We start from the raw sequence: 22,931 nt of genomic DNA on the forward strand, positions 1-22,931 counted from the left end.
TCTAAGACAAGCTGTGATGTAGCTTCTGGGAGACGTACAGTAAGTGCCACCAAGGTTCAAACTACTTCTAACATAGCTAGTGGCTGTCAGTTTGACAGCTAATGTTTAACCTTATCCAAGTCCTAATTATTGTTATCTGTATGTGGGTCTCTGCTTCTGATAAGCCCATGGAAGGCACTGATCTTCAGGAGTGAAAAAGGGCTTCTTCCAGTATTGCCTTATAAAGTAGTTGAGATACCTTAAGTATGATAACTATTGAGCATATATCCCCGCAGCACAGTGAAAAGTCCCTGAAGCCATTGGACATTGCTAATGTCCTACAACATTCAAGTGATCTTCTTCAAAACAATCCTTTATTTCCCTAACTTCTACTGTAAAACTGGTTTTATTGTTAAACATATGTGGTGAAACATGTATAATACTTTATACATACACTCACCAAGTTTATAAACTTTAGATACACTTATACATGCAACTATCTAATCAGCCAATCATGTAGATGCAGCTGACCGCATAAGATACAAGCCCTGTGCTTCAGATAATGTTCCCATCTCAGTGGGAACTCAGTGTTTTTGACAATGATCTGATTTTTGGCACCAGGCAAGTTGATTTGAGTATGACTGGCCATACATTATACAATATTCTACAGTTTTACTTTCGATTTAGCAAAACCATATGTGACAGAACAATAGCTGGTCAAACCTAAACACTTTCAATTTGTATGCAATCAGGTAGGCCCTTGCACTACATAGTTGAAGGTAAATTGAATAAGAAAATTGTATAATGTATGGCCATTCACACTCATAACGGTCTCTGATATTTACTCAGAGCGATAGAAAAAATACATCCAGTGAGTAACAACACTGCAGACAAAAATACCTGGGTAATGAGAAAGGTCAGAGCGGAATGGACACTCATTACAACTGTGATGAGCAGAAAAGATTCTCAAAATAAACAACACATTCAGCCCTGAGGCAGATGGGTTTTTAAAAGTACAACCAGGTTGGTTTCCACTACTGTCAGTCGAGAGCAAAAAGCTGAAGCTAAAGTTTCGCCCACCAAAACTGGGCAGCTGAAGACTGTAAAAATGTAGGCTTCTCTTATGAATCACATTTTCTGCTGAGGCACTCTGGCAGTAAGGTCAGAATTTGGCATCGATGGTTTGAAACCATGAATCCAAGCTTCCTTGTCTCAACAGTTAAGACTAGTGGTGTAATGGTTTGGAGAATTTGTTCTTGACACTCTAGGGAAGATTTTACTGGTGCACACAGAGTATGGTGCAGCTGTGCATGGTAACCAATCAGCTTCTTTGTTTTAGCCCAGAGGAATTGCATTGAATAATGGCTGGCCTTCAGGACATATTGTAGCAGAAAAAAAGTACTATTGGGGTAGCATTGTATTGAAGCTAAATATTGTAGCAATGTTTTTATCTTTTAACACCCTATTCATTTTTATTTTGTTGTTTTTGCCTGGAACTCTGCCTTAACCCTTTTTCTACAAAGCTATGCCTATAAACTGCCTGGTATTCAAGGGGTTAAAGCAAGCTAACGGCTTTCAGGGCTATGAATAAAACCGGATCTTTGAATGGAGGATGGGTGTATGATTGAAAGGTCCTCCCCTTCCATTCATAGATCACTTTTCATTCATAGAAGCTGAACTAACAGGTTATATGAGTGTAGGAGTTGGGCAGAAAAAATGGGCATAGTTGGGGACTCTTGATGAGTGCGGCCAACAGGTTCTGTTAACCCCCGCTGCATTCGAAGATTATGGTGGCGGGGGTGAAGGCTGATGGAGGAAAATTGTAAGAAAACCAAGAGCCAGCAGCACAAAGGACACAGCACAAGTTTCATCCCTTGTACTGGTGTTTGTGTTTTTTATTTTGACTATGATTAGGCTTTAAGGCTTAGTTCAGATCTACAATGTATGTGCTAGGAACCTTCACAACCAAGACAGAAACAGACTGCTTTGCTTTTTAATGGCACCTTCACTCATTGGCAAATGTGTTCCCCAAACTGCATGGTGCTACAGCATGTGGGGACTTCTTTTTCCAATGTTAGTCCTACACATGCTGTGCATGTGCATAGGTCTGAACCAAGTTGTTTTTCTATTCTTCTATTAATTTTAGTTAATGTCAATAATTAGACTGGAAGGAGGACCCTTGATTGTGAGGCTGAAAAGTTAGTTAAGATTAGTTATGGCATAATCCACCTTTTGCAAAAATGATTAAATGCACTTACATTGATTTTATACATGTTTTGCATTGAAGCCTACAAAGTATTGCAACCACAATCAGTGTATCATGGGTGCATTGCACAGGCTCCTACAAGCTATTCCTCCAGTCCCAGGTCCATACAGAGGTATAGACCTTTTTTCTGTGTCTGCTGGAAGCAATTAATGGAATATGAGTAATTTGGTGACAGATGGGACTTGAGGTCTTCCATTCACAGTTCTGCGTGAATGGATCTGTGAATGGATGGCATGGATGTGCAGGAAGTGCCATACACAGCTGTGCCAAATGTAATAAAATACAGGATGGAGAGAAAGGAGAAGAACTTGAACAAAAATGAGCTGCATGTTGAGTAACCAGAAAAAGCCTTTACTGTGCATATGCCACAAAAAAGCCCGGTTACAATATGTCCGACAAATCCTTGACATGCCTCACCAAGCTTTTTTTGTGGCATTGGCACAGTAAAGGCTCCCTTCTGGCAGTTCATTTTTGTTCAAGTATGGTCATATTGTGCTCCTTGTAACAACCCCACCGTCTTTTTCCAGAGCACCCTGTATTTCTCCTGAGGTTACCTGTGGGCTTTTCTTTGTATCCCAAACAATTTTTCTGGCTTTTGTGGTTGCAATCTTTCCTGGTCTACCCAACCTTGGTTTGGTATTCGGAGATTCCCGAATTTTCCACTTCTTAGTAAGTGATTGAACAGTACTGACTGACATATTCAAGGCCTTAGATATTTTTTAAAATCCTTTTCCATCTTTATTAAGTTCCATTACCTTGTTACTCAGGTCTTTTGACAGTTCTTTTCTGCTCCTCATGGCTGAGTATCTAGCCTGTTAGTGAATCCAGGTTTGAGCTAACAAACTCATCGACTATTTATATACAGATACTAAGTGCAATTTAAAAAGCCACAGATGTGGGAAATAAAACTTTAGTTGCCATTTTAACCTGTGTGTTTCCTTATCTGTCTGCATCAAAGCCAAACATTCCAATGTAAACATGTGGGTGGTTTCTGTTATCATTATTGGTTAAAAAGAAGCCAAACAACTATGTGATAATAAATGGCTTCATATGTTCACTATTCTTAAAAAAAGACAGTTTCTTTGGCATTATGAGTCATATTTCCAATATCAATGCCGCAATGTTATGATTTCTGCCAGGGTATGCAAACATTTGAGCACATTTGTATATAACTGATCTAGTATCATCCTTTAACCACTTCACCACTAGGCCTATTTCGGACACTTTTTGTTTACAAGTTAAAATCAGTATTTTTTCCTAGAAAACTACTTAGAACCCCCAAACATTATATATATTTTTTTAGCAAAGACTCTGGAGAATAAAATGGCGGTCATTGCAATATTTTTTGTACCGCGGTATTTGCGCAGCGGTCTTTAAAACGCCATTTTTTGGGGAAAAATTACATTTCACTGCATTTAAAAAATACTAAACAGTAAAGTTAGCCCATTTTTTTATATATTGTGAAAGATGATGTCACGCCGAGTAAATAGATACCCAACATGTTACGGTTTAAAATTGCGCCCCCCCCCCGTGGGATGGCGACAAACTACGGTCAATAGAGATCTCAATAGGCGACACTTTAAATTTATTTAACGGTTACCAGTTTAGAGTTAGAGTGTAGCTCTTTTTTTTAAATTATTGCTCACGATCTGGCGATCGCGGCGATACCTCACATGTGTGGTTTGAACAGCGATTTCATTCGCGGCTCGACTTCCGTATACGTTTTTTTTTGTGCGCGAGCTAACGGTGACCGGGGCGGCTAAATTTTTTTTTTCTTTTTCCCATTTATTTTATTTATTTTTTTTTAACTTTATTACAGTTTTTTAAAAAGAAAAAAAATCTGATCACTTTTATTGCTGTCACAAGCAATGTAAACATCCCTTGTGACAGCAATTTGTAGTGACAGGTACACTTTATGGAGGGATCGAGGGTCTAAAAGACCCTAGACCCCTCCACTACACTTCCCTGTATGCAAAACGCCGAAAACGGCGTTTTTGCATACAGCCGTTTTTCAAATTTGCCGCCGTTTTGCAGCACACTAACCCGGAAGTGACGTCATGGACGCCGCCTCCGGGTTACGTCATCGGAGACCCGATCGATGCCATTTCCGGCATTCATCGGGACTCCATCCAGCCGGCGGACGCGCCGGCTGGGTGCTCGGGGCTCCCGGTGGGACGGGAGCCCCGGTAAAAGCCGCGGAAGGCGGCGGGAGGGGGGACGTCCCCTCCCGCCCCCCCGGGTAACGATCGAGCGGCTCCCGAGCCGCATCAATCGGTACCGATGGAAAGCCAACCGTCGGCTCTAAACAACGATACCGGGATGATGCCTCTAGCTAGAGGCATCATCCCGGTATACCCCCGCAAAGTTTTGGACGTCATATGACGTCCGCCCAGGGGGAAGTGGTTAATAAAGTACAGAATCTAAATGGTCACTGTTATTGACAATTTATTTTTCTTCCTAAAACACATAAAATAGACCCTTTATCGTACTTGTTCATTATGTCGTGAGTACCAGTCTTTGTGTTTTACAGGTCAGGTCAGTTTTACACGTCAGTTTCTAGAGACGGGACCCAGGGGTAAACTAGAATTTCAGCCTTTTAATGCCCCAGGCCTGTGCATCAGTCACAGAGGGGTTGATTTCATTTTGCAAACAGAAAGTTAGTGAATAGGATGAAGCTGTGTTCACTTTGAATGTCTAATCATATGCTAGGCTTGTTTCCTACACACTTGATTAAGTGAACACCACTTTACCTTTTTCAGTAACATTTACTTTGCAAAATGAACTTACACTTTGCAAAGTGAACATTTACATTTGGTAGGTGAATAACCTCTGTTCCTATAGTAAATCAACCCCAATGCATTGGGACAAGGAGATATAGGAAAGAGTGATACAGTACATATCACTATGGATTCTACTGCTGGCATGAATGAGTAATTGTGAAACACTTTATTCATGGCAGTGGTACATGCTCCTTCAGTTACTATTTGCAGATTCACAACAATTTGTCTTTTTTATGTGTATAGTGATGTTCTGTAATTACATGTATTCTATTTCTTGTCCACCAGGTCGTTGCACTTAGTAAAAGAAGCAAAGAAGCAGAAGCAGCATTCCTGAGTGTATACAAGCAATTAATTGAAGCACCAGGTGATTTACTTTTTTTGCCACAGTTTTATGCTACTGTAAATTATTGTATGTTCATGTTTGTAAACTTCACAGACAAAAAATCAAAAGCCCTTATTACCCACCGTTCACACCAAATCCGACTTTGAAATTGTGCAACTTCACTTGAAATCGCACAATTTCAAATCTGCATGTCAGTGCGACTTCAAGTGTGACTTGGCTGACATGTGTGAGACTTCAGGCAGTTTTTGCCAATTTATAGGGAACATGTTAATTATGTCTAAGCAGTTCTCTGAGAAATGTACTTTTTGTCTTAAATCCCTGAGAAAAAGCAGTGCAATTCTTGTTATGTAGGGGGGCCATGGCACTGCTGCCTCTGGCTGCTAGTCAGGAGATATGGACTGAGATCTGATGATGAGACTACTGTGCAGCACACTGTGCTTGATTTAGCCTCTGACACCAGAAGTCCTGTCTCTTCTGAGATGGCAACTTCCACACATAGATACAGTGCAGATTAGGCATAGTAAATCTATAATTGGAGGAAGATCCGCTGCAGGGAGATCATAGGCAATACTAATGACTTGTCTTTTGTCCTCTGTTTGTCTATTTTCTGCAAAGCTTCCAAAGTTCATTCCTCTAATAATCTGTCAACATTAATAAGGCCTCATGCACACTGGACATTTTTACAGCTGTTGCTTTTGACGTCAGATGTTTTTTTTCTGCAGCCAGTAGACTCCCCAGCATGTTATCCTATGTGTCCATGCACACATAGGCTGTTATAAGTAGTTTTTGGCCGGAGCGTTTTCTAGCTGGAAAAACCCCCAGAACTAGTGGGTTTTGAGAGGAGTTTTTCAGCTGTAAAAATGCTCTAACTCTGATAAAACTTGAAAAACTTGGCTTTTCCGCATTTGTCTACATTTTTGAGCCATAAGCTTTTGTGGGAGTATAGTTTTGCTAAAAAAAGCTAAAAAATGCTACAGCTGATAAAAGCTAAAAAACGCTAAAGAAAAGCTACTGCAAAAAAGTTGAAAAACTCCTTCTACAGCTACAGCTTTCTACTGACGTTTTGATAACTCCCAGTGTGCATTGTGAAGAATTTGATTTGTTATCCACTGTTTATCTCTATAATCCTGAAAGGCTTCAGAGATAACTATGTCTCTGAATGTTCAACTCATATTGTGATTGGCTTTAAGTAATGTGTGAGAAGGAAGTACAACTCTTTCAGGCAGAAAATATAATTATATGACACCTTCAAGGTAAGTTAGACACTTCTGTGTTTTTTGTAGCTACAGGATTCAGCCAACACTGAATTTTTGATTTTTGGAGGGAAAGTTTAAAACCTAAAAACAAAAATTAGAAATGACTTAAGGAAATATTGTTGATTTTTTGTTTCACTTTCCAGAATAGCCCACACATATGTTATGACATTGACAGCCATAGAAAGGTTTTAACAGAGGGAAGTGACTATATATGTATATGCATGGATTACTGTAAATTAAGTACCAATATGCCTAACTATATAATACTAAAAAAAGAAAAATTGTGACTCTTGTGTATAAGGATATACAATTTATTAACAAATCAGGCTGGTACGTACTTCATTTAAAGGGTAACTCCTCTTTTGTGGGGAAAAAAATCAGCAAATAAAGAAAAAACAATATAGCATATACAATTGCAACACAAATCATATTGTAATTGAATGTTATTAAAAATGACCTTTCCTTTTCGATCTGCAGCTGTTGTAATTTTCTGAAAATGCAATACAATATGGCTACCTGGAGCTGTTCTGTACACAAAATGTATACTGACCACACTCCAGAAACATCATTTCCTGCTTGTGTGATTGGCTCACCAATTTACCCAGAAGTCTGCCTAAGATACAAGTCAGATTTCTGGCATCTCCTGCAACAAAAATGTCATTTTTGGTGAGATACTCCCAATAGGAACACGTCTAAAGGGATGCAGACCCAGCTTTCCTCATTAGAGCCCTTCAGCTGCCACAGATCACCCAGAGGGGAACATTTTTTTTCTCAACAAAAATGGAGTTACATTTTAATACTTGATACTACCAAATAAACCTTACTATTTGCATATAACACAGTTATGATAAGACATTTGTCTCATGCACACTAGCATCAAAAATGGACAGCATCAATCCACAGAGCAAACGTTCTTAAATGGATCTCAATGCATCCTATGGTCTTCATTTGGATACGTTTTCGAAATCAAGAAAAAAGTGCATTTATAGTCTTTTTAGTGTTGGTTTTGAAGAAAATTTTAAATTTATCTAAACCTACTTAAAAACACCTAACATAAAATATGTTAAACTGTAATACAACAAACTTTAGTTCTAGTTTTAGTTTTAGATAGGGTAGGGAAGAGTTAGAACCCCTGTCATCTTCTTAGACATTTCTATTCACTTCTTGTCCCAGTTACAGTTTTGTCAATAGGACAGGATTTAATGAGAAATATCCCCAATGAGCCACAGATGACAATAAAAACTTGACAGACTTAGGAACAAATCACCAAAGGCAGAGCCCATTATTCTACTCATCCAGGTTCACTTTAAGTTACACAAAAAGGTCATAGCTTTTCTCTTTCCTAAATGTCCCTTTGGGATTAATAAAGTATTCTAAATCTGAATAGCTGTTCCTGGGCAAGAGCAGGGTATGAATAAGTACATCTTATACTTCCCGTCATTCCCAGGGAAAGTTGTAACACCCTTATGTGTTAAAGAATTTGCTAGGTGCTAACAAAGCTCACTACTATGTAGAAAACTTGCAGATTGTGTCAATTAAGAATAAAAAAGGGGTTCGTGGTTTTAGTTGTTAACATTGGGAAAATAAAAGGTTTTGTAGCAATTTTTTTACACACAAGATGGATAGAATCTGTTTGCAGTAGCATGAGTACTGTTCAAGTCAACCATTAGGAGGCAGTAGTTAGCTACTGTGCAGTTCTTATAAAATTGAAGAACCCTTGCTCCATAATGACTATTCTTGCTTCTACAATGAGGATACTGCAGTGCTACAGTAAAATATTCCTACTGATGTTACAATAATGACACTGTGCCATAGTGATTCCACAGACTTATCAGAGCTCCAAACCACAACAAATGAGCATCTTCCTCAAGGCTTGAAATGTCTATTTAAAGACTGTCTCTGCTGTTGTGCCCACCTTTGCTTATGTCAGAGAGTGAGTCACCATGACACATCTCTCTGTATTATGTGAAGCAGTTTAAATCCAATAGGCAGAAGTGAGTATTGGCAAAAGAAAACACAAGCATAGTAGACCTTCAAAGATAATGCCACAACAGATTGGTAGTGGTCAACTGGGGAACTGATAAGGGGGCTGGCCTTAGATGAAGGATTACCATTTACTTAAAATGAAACCTGGCTGGACAGAAGCACGAAGGCTACTATACTGCTGACCTCTCCTGATAATGCTAGTTGCCAGGCTGGCTGACTTGCTTGTCTCAGTACTTTAAGTCATACTTTGAAAGAAATATATGCATAGGTAATGACTGCTTCTTTTTCTATGACTGTCCTGATCTGCAAACTTGGCTCAGTGACTCAGAAAGTATGGATGCCAGCGGGTCTGTAAAAATAGTCAGGCAACTGGCATTTTCAGGAGTAAATCTGCAATGGAAGTCTTTGTATGTCTATTATGATAGGTTTAATTTAACTAATAATCTGGTGTTCTCCATTTTGATTTTAAATATAAAAATGTTTAAAGAATGTCAGCTTTCTCTTTATACAAGAGAAATGTCCGCACACCAAACGATGGCTCATGATAAAAGGCTTTATTTAACAAGGATGCAAGGTACAGCAAAATGGATGGTAGACATGTTTCACACGACTCACAGCGTGCTTGTTCACTACTAAGGCCATTTCTCTTGTATCCTGTTTGCGGTTGTGATCCAAGGTCCTGCACCCATAGCTGGCTGTGAAGCTCCAACTGCCTCTTTCCCTGTGTCTTAGCTTTCTCTTTATACACAGACGTGATGAAATACAGCTCATGACATGGAAAGTTGTTTTGTTTAATTGCAATGTTGACCACTGGACACACCTAAAACACCTATTTGAACATTTAAAGTATATGTAACCTCAACCACTAAACTCTCATATAAGCGTCAACCTGTTAATGACATTTCAAATGTAATATTTATTATTTTTAAATCTGCATCTTTCAATAAATTAATACCTGGCGACACTGCTGTGATGGTCCTCACACAAACCCTTTCTGTTATAGAAAAAAAGGTGTGTAACGCCAAAAAATAAAGATGATAAACAATGCAGTAAAAGAATATTATGTGCAATGTTATATATAGGGAAATCCTCTCAGTGCTATAAGAGAGACAAATTCATATGTAAAGTCTCATAACAAGATGGAGTGAGTGAAGAAACGTAAAGTAGAAAAAGTCCAGTATAATGTTGTGCCACAGCACACTAAAGGTGAAGTAAGTGCTCCAAGACCTTCCACTGCAACCCAGTGAAAATGGACACTCACCAGAAAGGATGGCTGCCGTTACAGCAGCAAACACGATGGGGGGGAGTGGCTTGGAGAGGGCGTGATGTGAGGACGTTTGAGTGAAGCTCCCGACCGCCACGCTCCCGGACCAGCCCGACACGGCACTGTTAGCGCGGCATGCAAACAAGCAAACCGGCCAGGACCCGCCCGGTAACCCGCTCGACTAGCGACCGCTTGGCTGCGGAAAGGCGTCACCCGCAGAGGAGATCAGGAGACATTAAACAATACTTTTCCCATCAGCTGCCTGGAACGCCTGAAGCCAAGATGGCGGCGGCACGTGCGGGCATACAGATCAAACTGAACACACAAGGTATACATCATACAGAGAGAGGGGAAAAGCTGCCGGAGGAAACTACAAGCTCGGAGGCAATTGCAGTGAGGGGAGCTGGACCAGACCCCACTAAACAACAGGAGCTGGAGAGCCTGGATATCAAGGACCTATTGAAAGCACTTCCAACAAAAGCTGAAATAGAGGCTTTGATTATGCGGATCGAGGAGACACACCGGACAGATATGCAAGAGCTCCGTAAAGACATGACACAGTTATCAAACAGAGTTGTTTCAAAGGAAACTGAGATCACTGTAGTTAAAGAACAAGTGGCCGGAATAAGGAAAACTACAGAAGCACTGTTTGAAGCTACTATCAATATGCAACTATACATGGAAGACCTGGAAGACCGGAGCCGCAGAGGTAATTTGAAGTTGAGAGGTGTCCCTGAGGAGGAAGGGGAAAACCTACAGGAGAAGGTGAGAGATATTTTTCTAAGATTGCTAGCTCCTACCTCTCACCCTATGGCCCCCATGGAAATAGACAGGGTCCACAGAGTTGCGGGGTTTAGAAGCACTGACCCCAACAGACCCCGAGACATAGTGTGTAAAACACACTATTATAGACAGAAAGAGGAGATTCTCCGTAAAGCCTGGGTTACAGGTCCTGTTGAAATTGCAGGGGCCAAAATAAAGATACTTCCGGACCTGTCTAAATCCACTTTATACCGTAGAGCTTTATTACGGCCAGTGCTGGAAAGAGCAAAACAGCTAGGATTCAAGTACAGATGGGGATACCCATTAGCAGTGACTTTTTTTAAGGAACGCAACTCGTTTGTCCTTCGTACCCCAGAAGACCTGCATAACTTATTTGATTTTCTTGGTACTGAACCTATACAAGTACAAGACTGGCTTGCAATTCCCCCAAGAACAAGGGGATACCCAAGTGGGGGACCCCGTGAAAGGAAGCTGGATGGAAATAGGACAGTACATGCTTGAGAAACCTGGATAAACTGAGGATTAAGATGGAGAGGAGAGGGGGATGGGGTGGGGGGCAAGGGGGAATTTTGACCCCCCCCTTTTTTTTTTTTTTTGGTCTCTGGAAGGGGGAGAGGGAAGCCATATTCATATAATTTATACTACGTTCTCCTGGCATTTCCCTCTCTCCGCAATTTTATCCTCCATTCTTTTTCTCTCTCTTGTCAAGGGGTGAATAATATGTTGTACCATGTTGCTTAACTGTTGAAGATAAATACACCTCACCCCTTTCTCTTTTCTGTGGTGAGGGACAGAGGGTAGAGTTCCTAACCCCTCTGGACAGAATATGAACTTTTGCACGGACTCAATTGATCATATAAGCTGAAGGAGGGTTTTCTCTTTTTATTTTATTTATTTATTTATTTTTTTTTCTGTGTTTGGTTTTGCTATTTGGTGTTTTCCATAAATATCACTAGAAACACGTACACGATTGTAGAGGTGGGGAGAAATGGTTCTCTTTTGAGTAAAGAGGGTGTGAGTTTTTGGTGGGGGGTTTTTCTTTTTTTTGTTTGGGTTCCCCCCCCCCCCTTATCTTTTTTTTTTTTTTTTTCTTTTCCTTTTTTTTTCTTTTTTTTGTCGCTGGTGTGGGTACGGTTTTTTTTCACAAAATGAATAGATAATTGAATATACTAAGTAAATAGAGGAATTAGAAGGAACAAGAGATAAGAAAGGGGGAAGTGGTTTCCACAAAACAAACACAATATAAACATCCAATCTATATTTTATTTTATTGCACAGCACTTCCTGGTTTTTCTTTTTTTTTTTTTTCTGGGGTTTTGTTTTCTTTTTTTTTTTTTTTTAAGCACTTAATAGTTTAATAGGACCGAACTAAGGGGGTCCCTAAGAGGGTGATAAGACAGGGAGACTGGGGGGTTCACTCACTTTTTTTTTTCTTTTTTCTTTTTTTTTTTTTTTTTTCTCTCTTTAGCGAGATTAAAGATGTAAGATCTCTCTAGGGAAGTATGGAGGATGGAGGAAGATTTAACTAGCAGCTCAATGACTGGAGTACTAAGAGAGGGGAGGGAACCAGTGAATGATGAAGGAGGTATGAAACAGGTCCCTGGAGGGGGGCTGGGGGGGTGGGGGGGGTTGGGAGGGGGGAGGGTTTTCCCCTCTGCCTGCCCTTTCCCCCCCCCACCCCCCCCTTCTTTTCGGGTTCTGAGGGGGAGGGGGGGAGAAGGGGGGAGTTTTTTTTTTAATTTTTTTTTTTTTTTTCTCCATCCTCCCAACCTCAGCTTAAAGAGCGAGATAGAGATGTATTGAGAGGAGGGTGGGTTCGAAGGAGAAAGTGAATGTATATAAATAAATGCCATTAGACCATGGAAATGATCTGTGTCGGGACCCGGGAGCGGGAGGGGAGAGTTCCTCTTATTGTTTTTTCTGTTTTTTTTTTTTCTCTTTCATTCTCTAGCCTAATCCAACCATAACCCCATTTAGGAAACTGCTCAAAGAACCAATAATAATTGGAGGAGCAACTCAGCGCAAAGCTATTTAGTGACCTCTTATAACTGAGAGATCAAGCGGGTATTTTCCCCTTCCCTCCCTCATCCTTTGGGGGGTCTTAAGTTTTGATATAAATTTTTTTTTTTTTTTCTTTTCTTCTCTACTTTCTCCTGTTAATACAATGGAAAACATACGAATTTTATCTATTAATGCAAAGGGCCTTAATGTGCCTGAAAAAAGGAAAATCTTATTAGATGACTTGAAAAGATCAAAGGTGGATATAGCAATGGTACAGGAGACACACTTCAGAGAGGATAAATGCCCAAGGCTAGGCAATAATTTTTTCCCTATAATCTACCACGCAACTAACTTGGAGGCAAAGTCAAGGGGTGTATCCATCCTGATATCAGGGAGTCTGCCCTGGAAATGTAAACAAATCTTGAATGACCCAAATGGTCGTTATTTATTTATAAAAGGGACTATACGGGAGACCGTAGTCACATTAGTCAACTTGTATGTCCCAAACACAAAACAGGATGGATTCCTTGGTAGAGGGATGGATATGCTCAATGAGTTTAGGGAAGGACAAGTAATAATAGGGGGAGATTTGAATATTCCCCTGATTCCAACAGAGGATACATCACGGGGAGTATCCTCAATCCCTGTTAGGGTACAAAAAAAGTTTGCCAAAATATTACAGGAAGGGCAATTAATAGACGCATGGCGTCTTAGACATCCAGGAGAAAGAGACTACTCATTTTATTCCTCCCTGCATCAACAATACTCCCGTATAGATTATTTTCTAATTCCACACAGTCAACTACACGCTATAAAAGATATAAAGATAGGTTCAGTGACTTGGTCCGACCATGCCCCAATTATATTAACTTATGAGCTACCAAACAAAAGAGAAAGGAGAGAACCAACTTGGAGATTGAACGAAAGTCTTCTACAGGACCGTGAGACCATGGCAGAGGTAGAATCAGAAATAGAATTTTTTTTTCTGACTAATACCACGGAAGACTCAGATCCAGGTATAATATGGGAAACCCACAAAGCAGTCATACGTGGGATATTAATTAAACATGGGTCTAGGATCAAAAAACAACGAAATAAACAATTAAACCATTTACTCCAATCCTTACATAAAGCAGAAGCAAAACACAAGCACGCACCGACAACAGAGGGAAAGGCAGAACTTTTAAAAATAAGAAGGGATATTAATGAACTCCTATCTTTCAGAGCCAAAGCTGCAATTCAGAAAACTAAAAAAAATATCTATGAATCAGGGGACAAATGTGGAAGGCTTTTGGCAAGATCGCTTAGAGACCAAAACCTGACATCTTATATACCACATATAGTAAACGATGCAGGACAGAGATTCACCTATCCTAAACAGATAACCCAAGAATTCAAAAAGTATTATGAAACCCTATATAACTTGAAAACCCCGATAGTTCCACATACGCAGTTGGAGGAGTATGTACAAACTTCACAAATGTCCCAATTGTCAGAAGAGGAGAGCAAGATTCTTGAATCTCCAATTACAGCAGCGGAGATAATGGAAACTATTAAAAATATCAAAGTAGGGAAGGCACCTGGTCCCGACGGATTTACTATACACTATTATAAAAAGTTAATCCCATACCTGAAAGAATTCATGAGAGATATGTTTAACTCATGGGGGGCAGGGAATAGTATCCCCAAAGAAACCATACATGCTCATATAACGGTAATCCCCAAAGAAGGGAAAGACCCTTCCTCCTGTAAAAGCTACAGACCAATTTCATTGTTGAATACTGATTTCAAAATTTTTACAAAGATTATAGCAGTAAGATTACAGAAATACCTGACAAAATTGATCCATTTAGATCAGGTTGGATTTGTCCCAACCCGAGAGGCAAGGGACAACACGACCAAGTTACTGAACCTAATACACATAATACATCAGAATAAGATACCAACGGTCCTGTTAAAGCGGAGTTCCACCCTGGATTTGTTTTTTTTTTTTTTAATACCCCCGGGACAGTCAGGGCTAGTGCATTCCACAATGGCTAGCCTCTGATCTGTCCCGGGTTGCACTTACCTGCAAGACGAAATACTTACCTTGCAAACGTCTTGTCCAGCGCTGCCATCTCAGATGTGGGCAGCTTGAAGCCAGCGCGTCCTCTTCGGCGTCTTCTTCCGCCTTCTGTGGTCCCACGATGCTCTGCGCCGGCCCCGACGTCACTTCCGGGTCGCGCCCGTCACCCCTCCACAGCTTCTGGGCATGCCCAGAAGCTGTTTAGAAGGGGATGACGCGCGCGACCCGGAACTGACGTCGGGGCCGGTGCAGGCGCAATGATTCCTGGGAGCTATGACGTCCAGCTCCCAGGAATCATTGCAGAGCCAGGAAGTGACGACGGGCCGCGGCCGAGGAAGGAGGAAGAAGGAAGTAAGGTAAGTATATTTTCTTCGCTACGAGGTAAGTAAAAAAAAAAAAAATATGCGATTATCCATTTCTTTTTCAGGTGACCCGGAGCGAGAAGATGGAGGTAAGTATAAAAATAGGGTGGAACTCCACTTTAAACACTGACGCAGAGAAAGCGTTCGACAGGGTTAGGTGGGAGTATATGTTTGTTGTCCTACGCTACATAGGAATAGGAGAGAAAATGTTAAAATGGATAAAACAGAGTTACTCAATTCCATCGGCTAGAGTAAAGGTAAATGGAGTTCTCTCCTCAGAATTCTTAATCACAAATGGTACAAGACAGGGCTGTCCCCTGTCTCCACTCCTGTTCGTATTGTCACTGGAGCCCTTTCTCTGTAAAATTCGTATGAATCCTGATATCTCGGGTATCAAAGCGGGGAAGGACCAATATAAAATATCAGCATACGCGGATGACGTCTTATTCTCGATTACAAATCCAACTATATCACTTCCCAATTTGTTATATGAATTGGAGAGATACGGTATTCAATCGAATATGAAGATAAACTTTATTAAGTCCGAAACAATGGGAATAGAACTGTCAGAGGCACTTCAACAACAATTACATGTAAATTTTAAGTTGAATTGGACAAAGAAGGCCCTAAAATATCTTGGGACACGGATTACACCAAAAATAACGCAACTATTTAGCTTAAATTTCAACCCGTTACTAAAATCAATAAATCTGTTATTGCAAAAATGGAAAGGGGGAATGCATTCATGGATCGGCAGGTGCAATATAGTCAAAATGAGTGTACTACCAAAATTTCTATACATGTTCCAGGCACTTCCCATCCATATCCCATCTCGATTCCTGTCACAGATCGAAACCATGATAATGAATTTCATCTGGAAATCAAAACGTCCGAGAATAGGGAAAAAATATCTATTTAAATCAAAATCAGAGGGGGGTCTGGCAGTTCCGAACATGAGGAAATACTACCAAGCTATTCAACTGGGAAGAGTGATTGACTGGTGCCGTCATGGGAAATATAAGACATGGCCAAACTTAGAGCAGGCACAATGTGAGATCTTACTGAAAAGAGCTCCATGGTGCTATAAAACTATACCAGCATCCATGAAGAACCATCCTATTATAGGAAACACAATTAAAATATGCGCGAAAACATTCAAACAGGAAAAACTTATACGGGAGAATTCCATCCTGTATCCAGTCTTGGGTAATCCCCACTTCGAGACGGGATATCGGGATAAGAAATTTAAGATATTAGCAGAGAGAGGAATATTCCAGGTATCAGATTTTATTTCAGAGACAGGATGGGTAACCATGGAAGAACTAACAAGTGTCTCAGGCCATTTTGGCCTAGATTTATGGAGAGCATTTCAATTACGCCATTTTCTAGGGACGTTGCAGATGCCATCTCAGGGAGACAAAACTGTATTACCTTTTGAAAAAATATGTATCCAGAATGGGATTTTGGAACATACTATATCAAAATTGTATTCCCTGATAATGACATCAGCAGAACGACGAAAACTTCCGTTCCTGAGGGAATGGGAAAGGGAAATGGGTACCATATTTTCAATAGAACAAGAAAATCAAATAATTAAGTCAGTATTTTCAACTTCAACGTGTGTGAGAATTCAAGAACTGAATTATAAGATCTTTACCAGATGGTATTATACCCCAGTTAAGTTGAACAAAATTTCTGTAGCAAACACCGACCGTTGCTGGAGATGTGGAACGGGGAGAGGGACAATGCTTCATGTATTCTGGACATGTCCTGAACTAGAGGTGTTTTGGGAACAGATCTGGAGGACAATACAGAAGATTACGAAATGTAACTTCCCTAAAGAACCATCTCTCTTTCTGCTCCACGCCCCCAGTAAACCGGTGCAAAATTATAGAAAATCTATTATGCCCCATTTAGTAAACGCAGCAAAGATATGCATACCCCTTAGATGGAGAGAGACTGAGCCACCTAATATAAACATGTGGATGAGGAAAGTGGAGGAGATAAGCAGCTTGGAGAAACTGGTTCTATCAGCCCGCCAACAAACGGATAAATATGAGAAGAAATGGAAACAGTGGATAGATTATACTAACTCAGAGGAAGGCCAATCTGTAATCATAGAGCAAGAATCAGCCCATTAGCATACAGAAAATAGATAAATTAGAATAACAGAGTATTAACTATCCTTTTTTTTATTTTTTTTGTTTGGTTTTTTTTTTTTTTTTTTTTTTTTTTTTTCTTTCTTTGTTACTTGTCTGTTGTTAGGACCTCGGAGGTGAGGGGGGAAGGGGAAAGAGGGAAAAGATAAGGAAAAATGGGAGATTTGGGTTCAGTTATAGAATATTATGAAAGATATTTGCCCCGAATGTGGGACATAGATGTTTTGTATATTATAATTTTGGAAGTCAAAATGTATTAAATGTTTATGTAACTGAATTTAAAGAAATAAAGATATAATTTGAAAAAAAAAAAGCAGCAAACACGCATTCAGTGAATATCCGACATCCAGTTGTCCAGCGACACTCTTTATTAGGATGACACTAGGGTAAATGAAGCTCACCAAGAGCCAGATAAAGTCTTCATAGTGTAGTCGTTTAATAAAGTTGTTGTAACATTAAAACCATAAAAAAAACGTAAAAAGTCAGCATTCAGTGCCATGACGTCAGCAATAAAATCTCCTCCCCGACGTGTTTCGTCCAATGGGACATTATCAAGGGGTCCTGTAGTAAGTTAGGTATACTACTTATTTGTGCCAGTGGCCATCTCACTACAGTGCAGAGATATATTTTTGCATTTTTTACTTTCTGTTATAGGGTAACAATGATTTTGTCTCCCAATTGTTTTTCTTGCGTTGCCGCCATGTTACATGCTCTCCCAATTAAACTTCAAACAACTCTGCCAACGCATATTGTAAAGACATGTTCCACTGTTGTTACCAACAGAAAATTCTGTGAGAAATAACAGGCAGTCATAATGGGAGTACATACAGCACATGTAGTCAGAAAGAGGCTGCAGGAGATCAGCAGCACTGAGATGCCAAAAAAAAACAAGTGAAAAATAGTATTGTTTTTAATGGCATTTGTTTATGACACACATAGTTCAGCAAACTTAATGTCATTCAGGGAGAGTTTACATCTTCAAAGTTATGTGAACACAGAGCCAGTGAGTGCTGATAAAAACCTCACCATTTTGTACACTACTATCCAGTACTCAGATTAGAGGAGGAAAGAGATACTTCTACCCTAAAGCTGGCCATACTATAAGGTTTATTTCTTTTTTTTTTTGATCGGTTGCTCACTTTATTGTGGAGGTTTCATGAGTGCCAGCCACTTTCTATGACCAGTGTGTAGAAAGACTTGTTTCAGACAGTCCAGAAATAACAAGACACCCTTTTTTAAAATGACTACCTTTGAACAGCAATAGTATCTGACAACAGTCAGCATACAGATGGTTGACTGAAAAAGACTAACAGCCTCTTCTATATTTGCCAAATTGTGGCGTATGCTGAGCAATGTGGGCTGAAATGCTTAAAGCTTCTTTATATTTGAAGCACATTGCTTTTGATTAGCATTCCCACATCTGCTTTGTCAAAACCAGTTAGTGTTTTAACAGATTATAGCGCTTGCTGGAAACATAGAATGTTCCCTAATGGTGCTTACATCTCTCACACATTGATTGACTGGTTGTGACTAATTGCTTTAGATTACAGAGAAATTGCAAAAGGTGATCCTCAGTTTATGATCTGTGAGCGCAAGGCTTCAAATCATTTTAATAAAACACCCTAAAATCTCCGGAACTTAATCTTTGGTGGCCCTTACCAAGAAGTTTAACTCTTCATGTCTTGTTTTTAATTTTAGGCATCATGATGTCTGAGGGCATTACTGTTACTACGTGCACTTCCAGTCAATTGTGACACCACATCCTTTAGCATCCATTAGTGTTGCTGTCCATAAATGCATTATTGGTTCCCCAGAAAGAAGCCTTCAATAAACTGTACAGCCAGTATAAGCTTAGGAATTTTGAGCTTAAAGTGTTACTAAACCGACAACAGTAAAATCAGTCTGTATATGCTTTAAAACATGCTTGGAATACTCACTGTGGGACCTAGGGGGTTAATCCTCTGCATTGTGTAAAAAGTGATCCTGTCTTTTCTGATCCTCCTTTTCTTCCACATTCCCCAAACAATCTCCTGGTAGAACAGAGGCTATGCTGCTCAGTTTGGTGTGTATTGCTAAAGAGTTTTTTTTTCTTGGGAGAGCGCATGTGATCAGTACAGGGCCAATCAGTACTGTTCAGACAGAGGGTCAGGGGTTCTGCAGCCTGATAGAACAGTCAGAGCAGAATTAAAGCTCCTCCCACAAGCTTTAACTAGACACTGATAGAAGTCACAAGACTGCTACATACTGCTGATGAGAAAAGGTATTTACCAGTTTTATTTACTAAAACTATTGCAATTCCATGTGCTGTGCACTGTAGGAGACCAGATGAATTAAATTTGGAAGGGATGAGATGAATTTTTATCCCGCTATGGCTGTTCCTAATCGATTTCTGTCAAACCGGTCTGTTGGAAAAATTTTCATGATGAACTGGCTGTAGCTGCTTATCAGTGTATTCCCACAGCAGAAGTCCACTGTCATAATACAGTGGCACAGTGGGGAGAATTGTCCATCTACTTTGCATGTGTGGATGGGAGAATCTGTTCTTTTTTTTTTTTCTTTTTTTTTTTTTTTTTGAGCCCTTGGCCAGCCTCAAAGCACTACATGTTTTATCTTCTGTTTAACAAAGCATTTTTTTTTGGTGGGGGTCTTTTTTTACAGCAAAGTACAGCAAGCATTTCTGCGTTTCTGGCCTAGGTCAGCATGAGACCTCTCCAAAGCTTTGTGCAATGCCGGAAGGCGTTGGGCATGCTGAGCATGTGAGTTTATTTTAGCTCACTCTCGCAGATCAGTTAAGAAGGGGTTAATATTAAAATTCCAGCTGGCAGGGGACTAAAGTTCCTCTTTAACTTAAGCCAGATTTAACCATGTTGGTGTTCTTCAAAATTTATTAAATTCCTTTTTTACATATACTGTACCCGAATCTGGCTTACTATCAGCCTGCAGTAATGCTCTGTACCGCAGCACCTATACTTGGAAGGAGTGCTAGCACTTAGCTAATCAGAGCTTTGTGTTTTCATGACTACATGCATGTACTATTGCTCCATTTTTCTCCCTCATAATCTGGAACTGTTTTTTAGACAACCCTGTGTATCATAGCCAGTTCGGCTCCAGAGCAATTTTTTTTATTTGTCTCTTAATTTTTGGCAATAAAATTACTTAAACCTCCAGAACATTATATATTTTCTGAAAGAAGAGGCCCTGTAGAATAAAAAGGTGATAGTTGCAAATGTTTGTTTAAATAATATTTGCGCAACTGTTTATTAAACGCAAATTTTCTGGAAAAAATATAATGAATTTTAGTGCAAAACCACACTATATAATACCCATTTTGGTTAAAATATATAAAATGAGGTTGCATTGAGTAAATAGATACCGAACATTCCATGTCTTAAAACTCCATGTCTTAACCAGTTCTGGACCGGAAGGATTTGCCCCTTTAATGACCAGGCCCTATTTTGCGATTCGGCCCTGCGTTACTTTAACGGACAATTGCGCGGTCGTGGGACACTGTACCCAAAATATGTGTCCATTTTTTTCCCCACAAATAGAGCTTTCTTTTGGTGGTATTTGATCACCTGTGTGATTTTTATTTTTTGTGTTATAAACAAAAATATAGCGACAATTTTGAAAAAAAATATATATATTTCACTTTCTGCTATATAACATTCCCAGAAAAAAAAAAAATGTTTTTTTAACATTTTAGGCCAATTTGTTTTCTGCTACATATTTTTGGTAAAAATAATCGCAATAAGCGTACTTTGATTAGTTTGCGCAAAAGTTATCACGTCTATTAACTGCGGGAAAGATTTATGTTATTTTTTATTGTTTTTTTTTTTTCTACTAGTAATGGCGGTGATCTGCGTTTTTTGGGGGGACTGCGACATTGCCGCTGTCAGATCGGACCCCTGACTGACATTTTGGACACTTTTGGGGGTACCAGTGACATTACTACAGTAATCAGTGCTAAAAATATGCAATGTTACTGTAATAATGACACTGGCAGGGAAGGGGATAACAGTATAGGTGACCAAGGGGTTAAATGTTATCCTAGGGGAGTGATTCTAACTGTGGGGGGGCGTGGCTTCTGAGATTACCACAGAGACATGTGATCATATATAGCAGGATCACATGAGCGCTGCGATCATCCCAAGGAGAAGTGTTTACAACAGCTGACCGATCTTCTCTCTCAGCGGGGAATGAGAGTGTCAGGCAGCAATCGGACCCGGGGGTTCCTCTCAGGCGAGCGACGTAGGTCTACGTCGTTCTACCTGTACGAGCCACCCTGCTGCCAGTAAAAAGGTGGCGGGTGGTCGGGAACTGGTTAAAATTGCGTGCGCTCGCAATACAGCCAAACACTATGGTGGCCAAAATCACTATTCATGGTGAATGGTGAACGGTGACATTCGTGGCGATATGTCACATGTGTGATGTGACTACGGTTTACATACGCATGCGGATCTTAGGCGTTTGCGCAGGTGTGCGGGGCAACAGGTGTTGCTGCAAATTTTTTTTTTTTTTTTTATATATTTTATTGTCATTTTATTCAATTTTTTACTTTTTTTTTTTTTAAATTTAGTTTTACTTTATTGCTATCACAAGGGGTAATAAACCCCTATGTGATAGCATTGGGCAGGTGACAGGAACTCTTTATGGAGACATTAGGGGTCTAATAGACCCCAATGTCTCCCTTGCCCTTTACACCATCTAACCAAGCACAGATTGGCTTGGTTAGATGTGTCCCCTGGCTGTACTGGCCAGGAAAGATTGCATATGAAACCAGAAGTGACATCACTTCCGATTTCATTGCTGGCATGTGAGACTTAGACATGGATTTGCCCTGGTCTCACAGCAATCTCTCTCCCCCGCCGGTGGGAGGCACTGCGCTGCTTGCTGTGTGAAAGTGGCCGGCAGCTATGGAGCTGCCACATCACTTTCACTTTGAAGCCAGGTCGCTAGCTGAACAATACACACACAAGCCAATGGTTGCTGCTGCAGCCATCAACTTGTGATTAAGGCTTCATGTACACAGGACATTTGAAAACCTCTCCTGAATGCTGGAACTTGACAGCTAGTAACCGTAAGTTAAAAACGTCCATTTTGCCACGTTTACATGCCGTGTTTATGCGCGTTTAACAGGGTTTGCGTTTATAAGCATTTTTACATTGTAAAATGGTCAGAAATGTATCCCCATGGAAAACACCTATAATTGAAATGCTTAAAAATCTGAGATACTGTGATTAGATGAGTTTGCACGCTGTAAAAAATGTTTGGCGTTTCAAATGCCAATAAACTTCCATCTGAAGGCCTTTTTTTGCTTTAAAAAAATGGCATTAAACTCAACTACCTCTAAACGACTATAAAAGACTCAGTGTACATGGACAGATAAGATAACATAGAGGAGAGTTCAGGGGCTGCTGAAAAAAATGCCCAACTGCTCCTAAACGTCCATTTATCAGCAGCAATGTACATGAGGCCTAAGGGTTCACTCTTTGGACACACATAGTACACCCAAAGAGATGAACTGGATAAACATGTATTACGTTGTGTTAAATTGCAACATGTATGCATTTTAAGGCATAGCAGGTCAACGCAGTGTTGTAGTGTGAACAGGGCACTTACAAAACAATTGTTTTTTATGTTTCCAAGCACTGACCTGCATTTTGTAAGTTCGCTAAAGCACAGATCAA

The 22,931-nt window shown here is 40.0% G+C and overlaps 1 protein-coding gene across 2 annotated transcripts in view; it reads left to right on the forward strand.

The window, feature by feature from the left end:
- The window catches only part of CUX2 (cut like homeobox 2), a 711,333-nt gene that overhangs the window by 443,916 nt on the left and 244,486 nt on the right, over window positions 1-22,931 (forward strand). For both annotated transcript variants that reach the window (XM_082244161.1, XM_082244162.1), the window contains one exon: window positions 5,311-5,389. In XM_082244161.1, coding sequence (XP_082100287.1) covers window positions 5,311-5,389 — 79 coding nt within the window. The remainder of the gene's footprint in view (window positions 1-5,310; window positions 5,390-22,931) is intronic.

This window comes from Pelophylax lessonae (assembly GCF_965119305.1).
Source record: "Pelophylax lessonae genome assembly, chromosome: 1".
NCBI classification, from domain to species: Eukaryota; Metazoa; Chordata; class Amphibia; order Anura; family Ranidae; genus Pelophylax; species Pelophylax lessonae.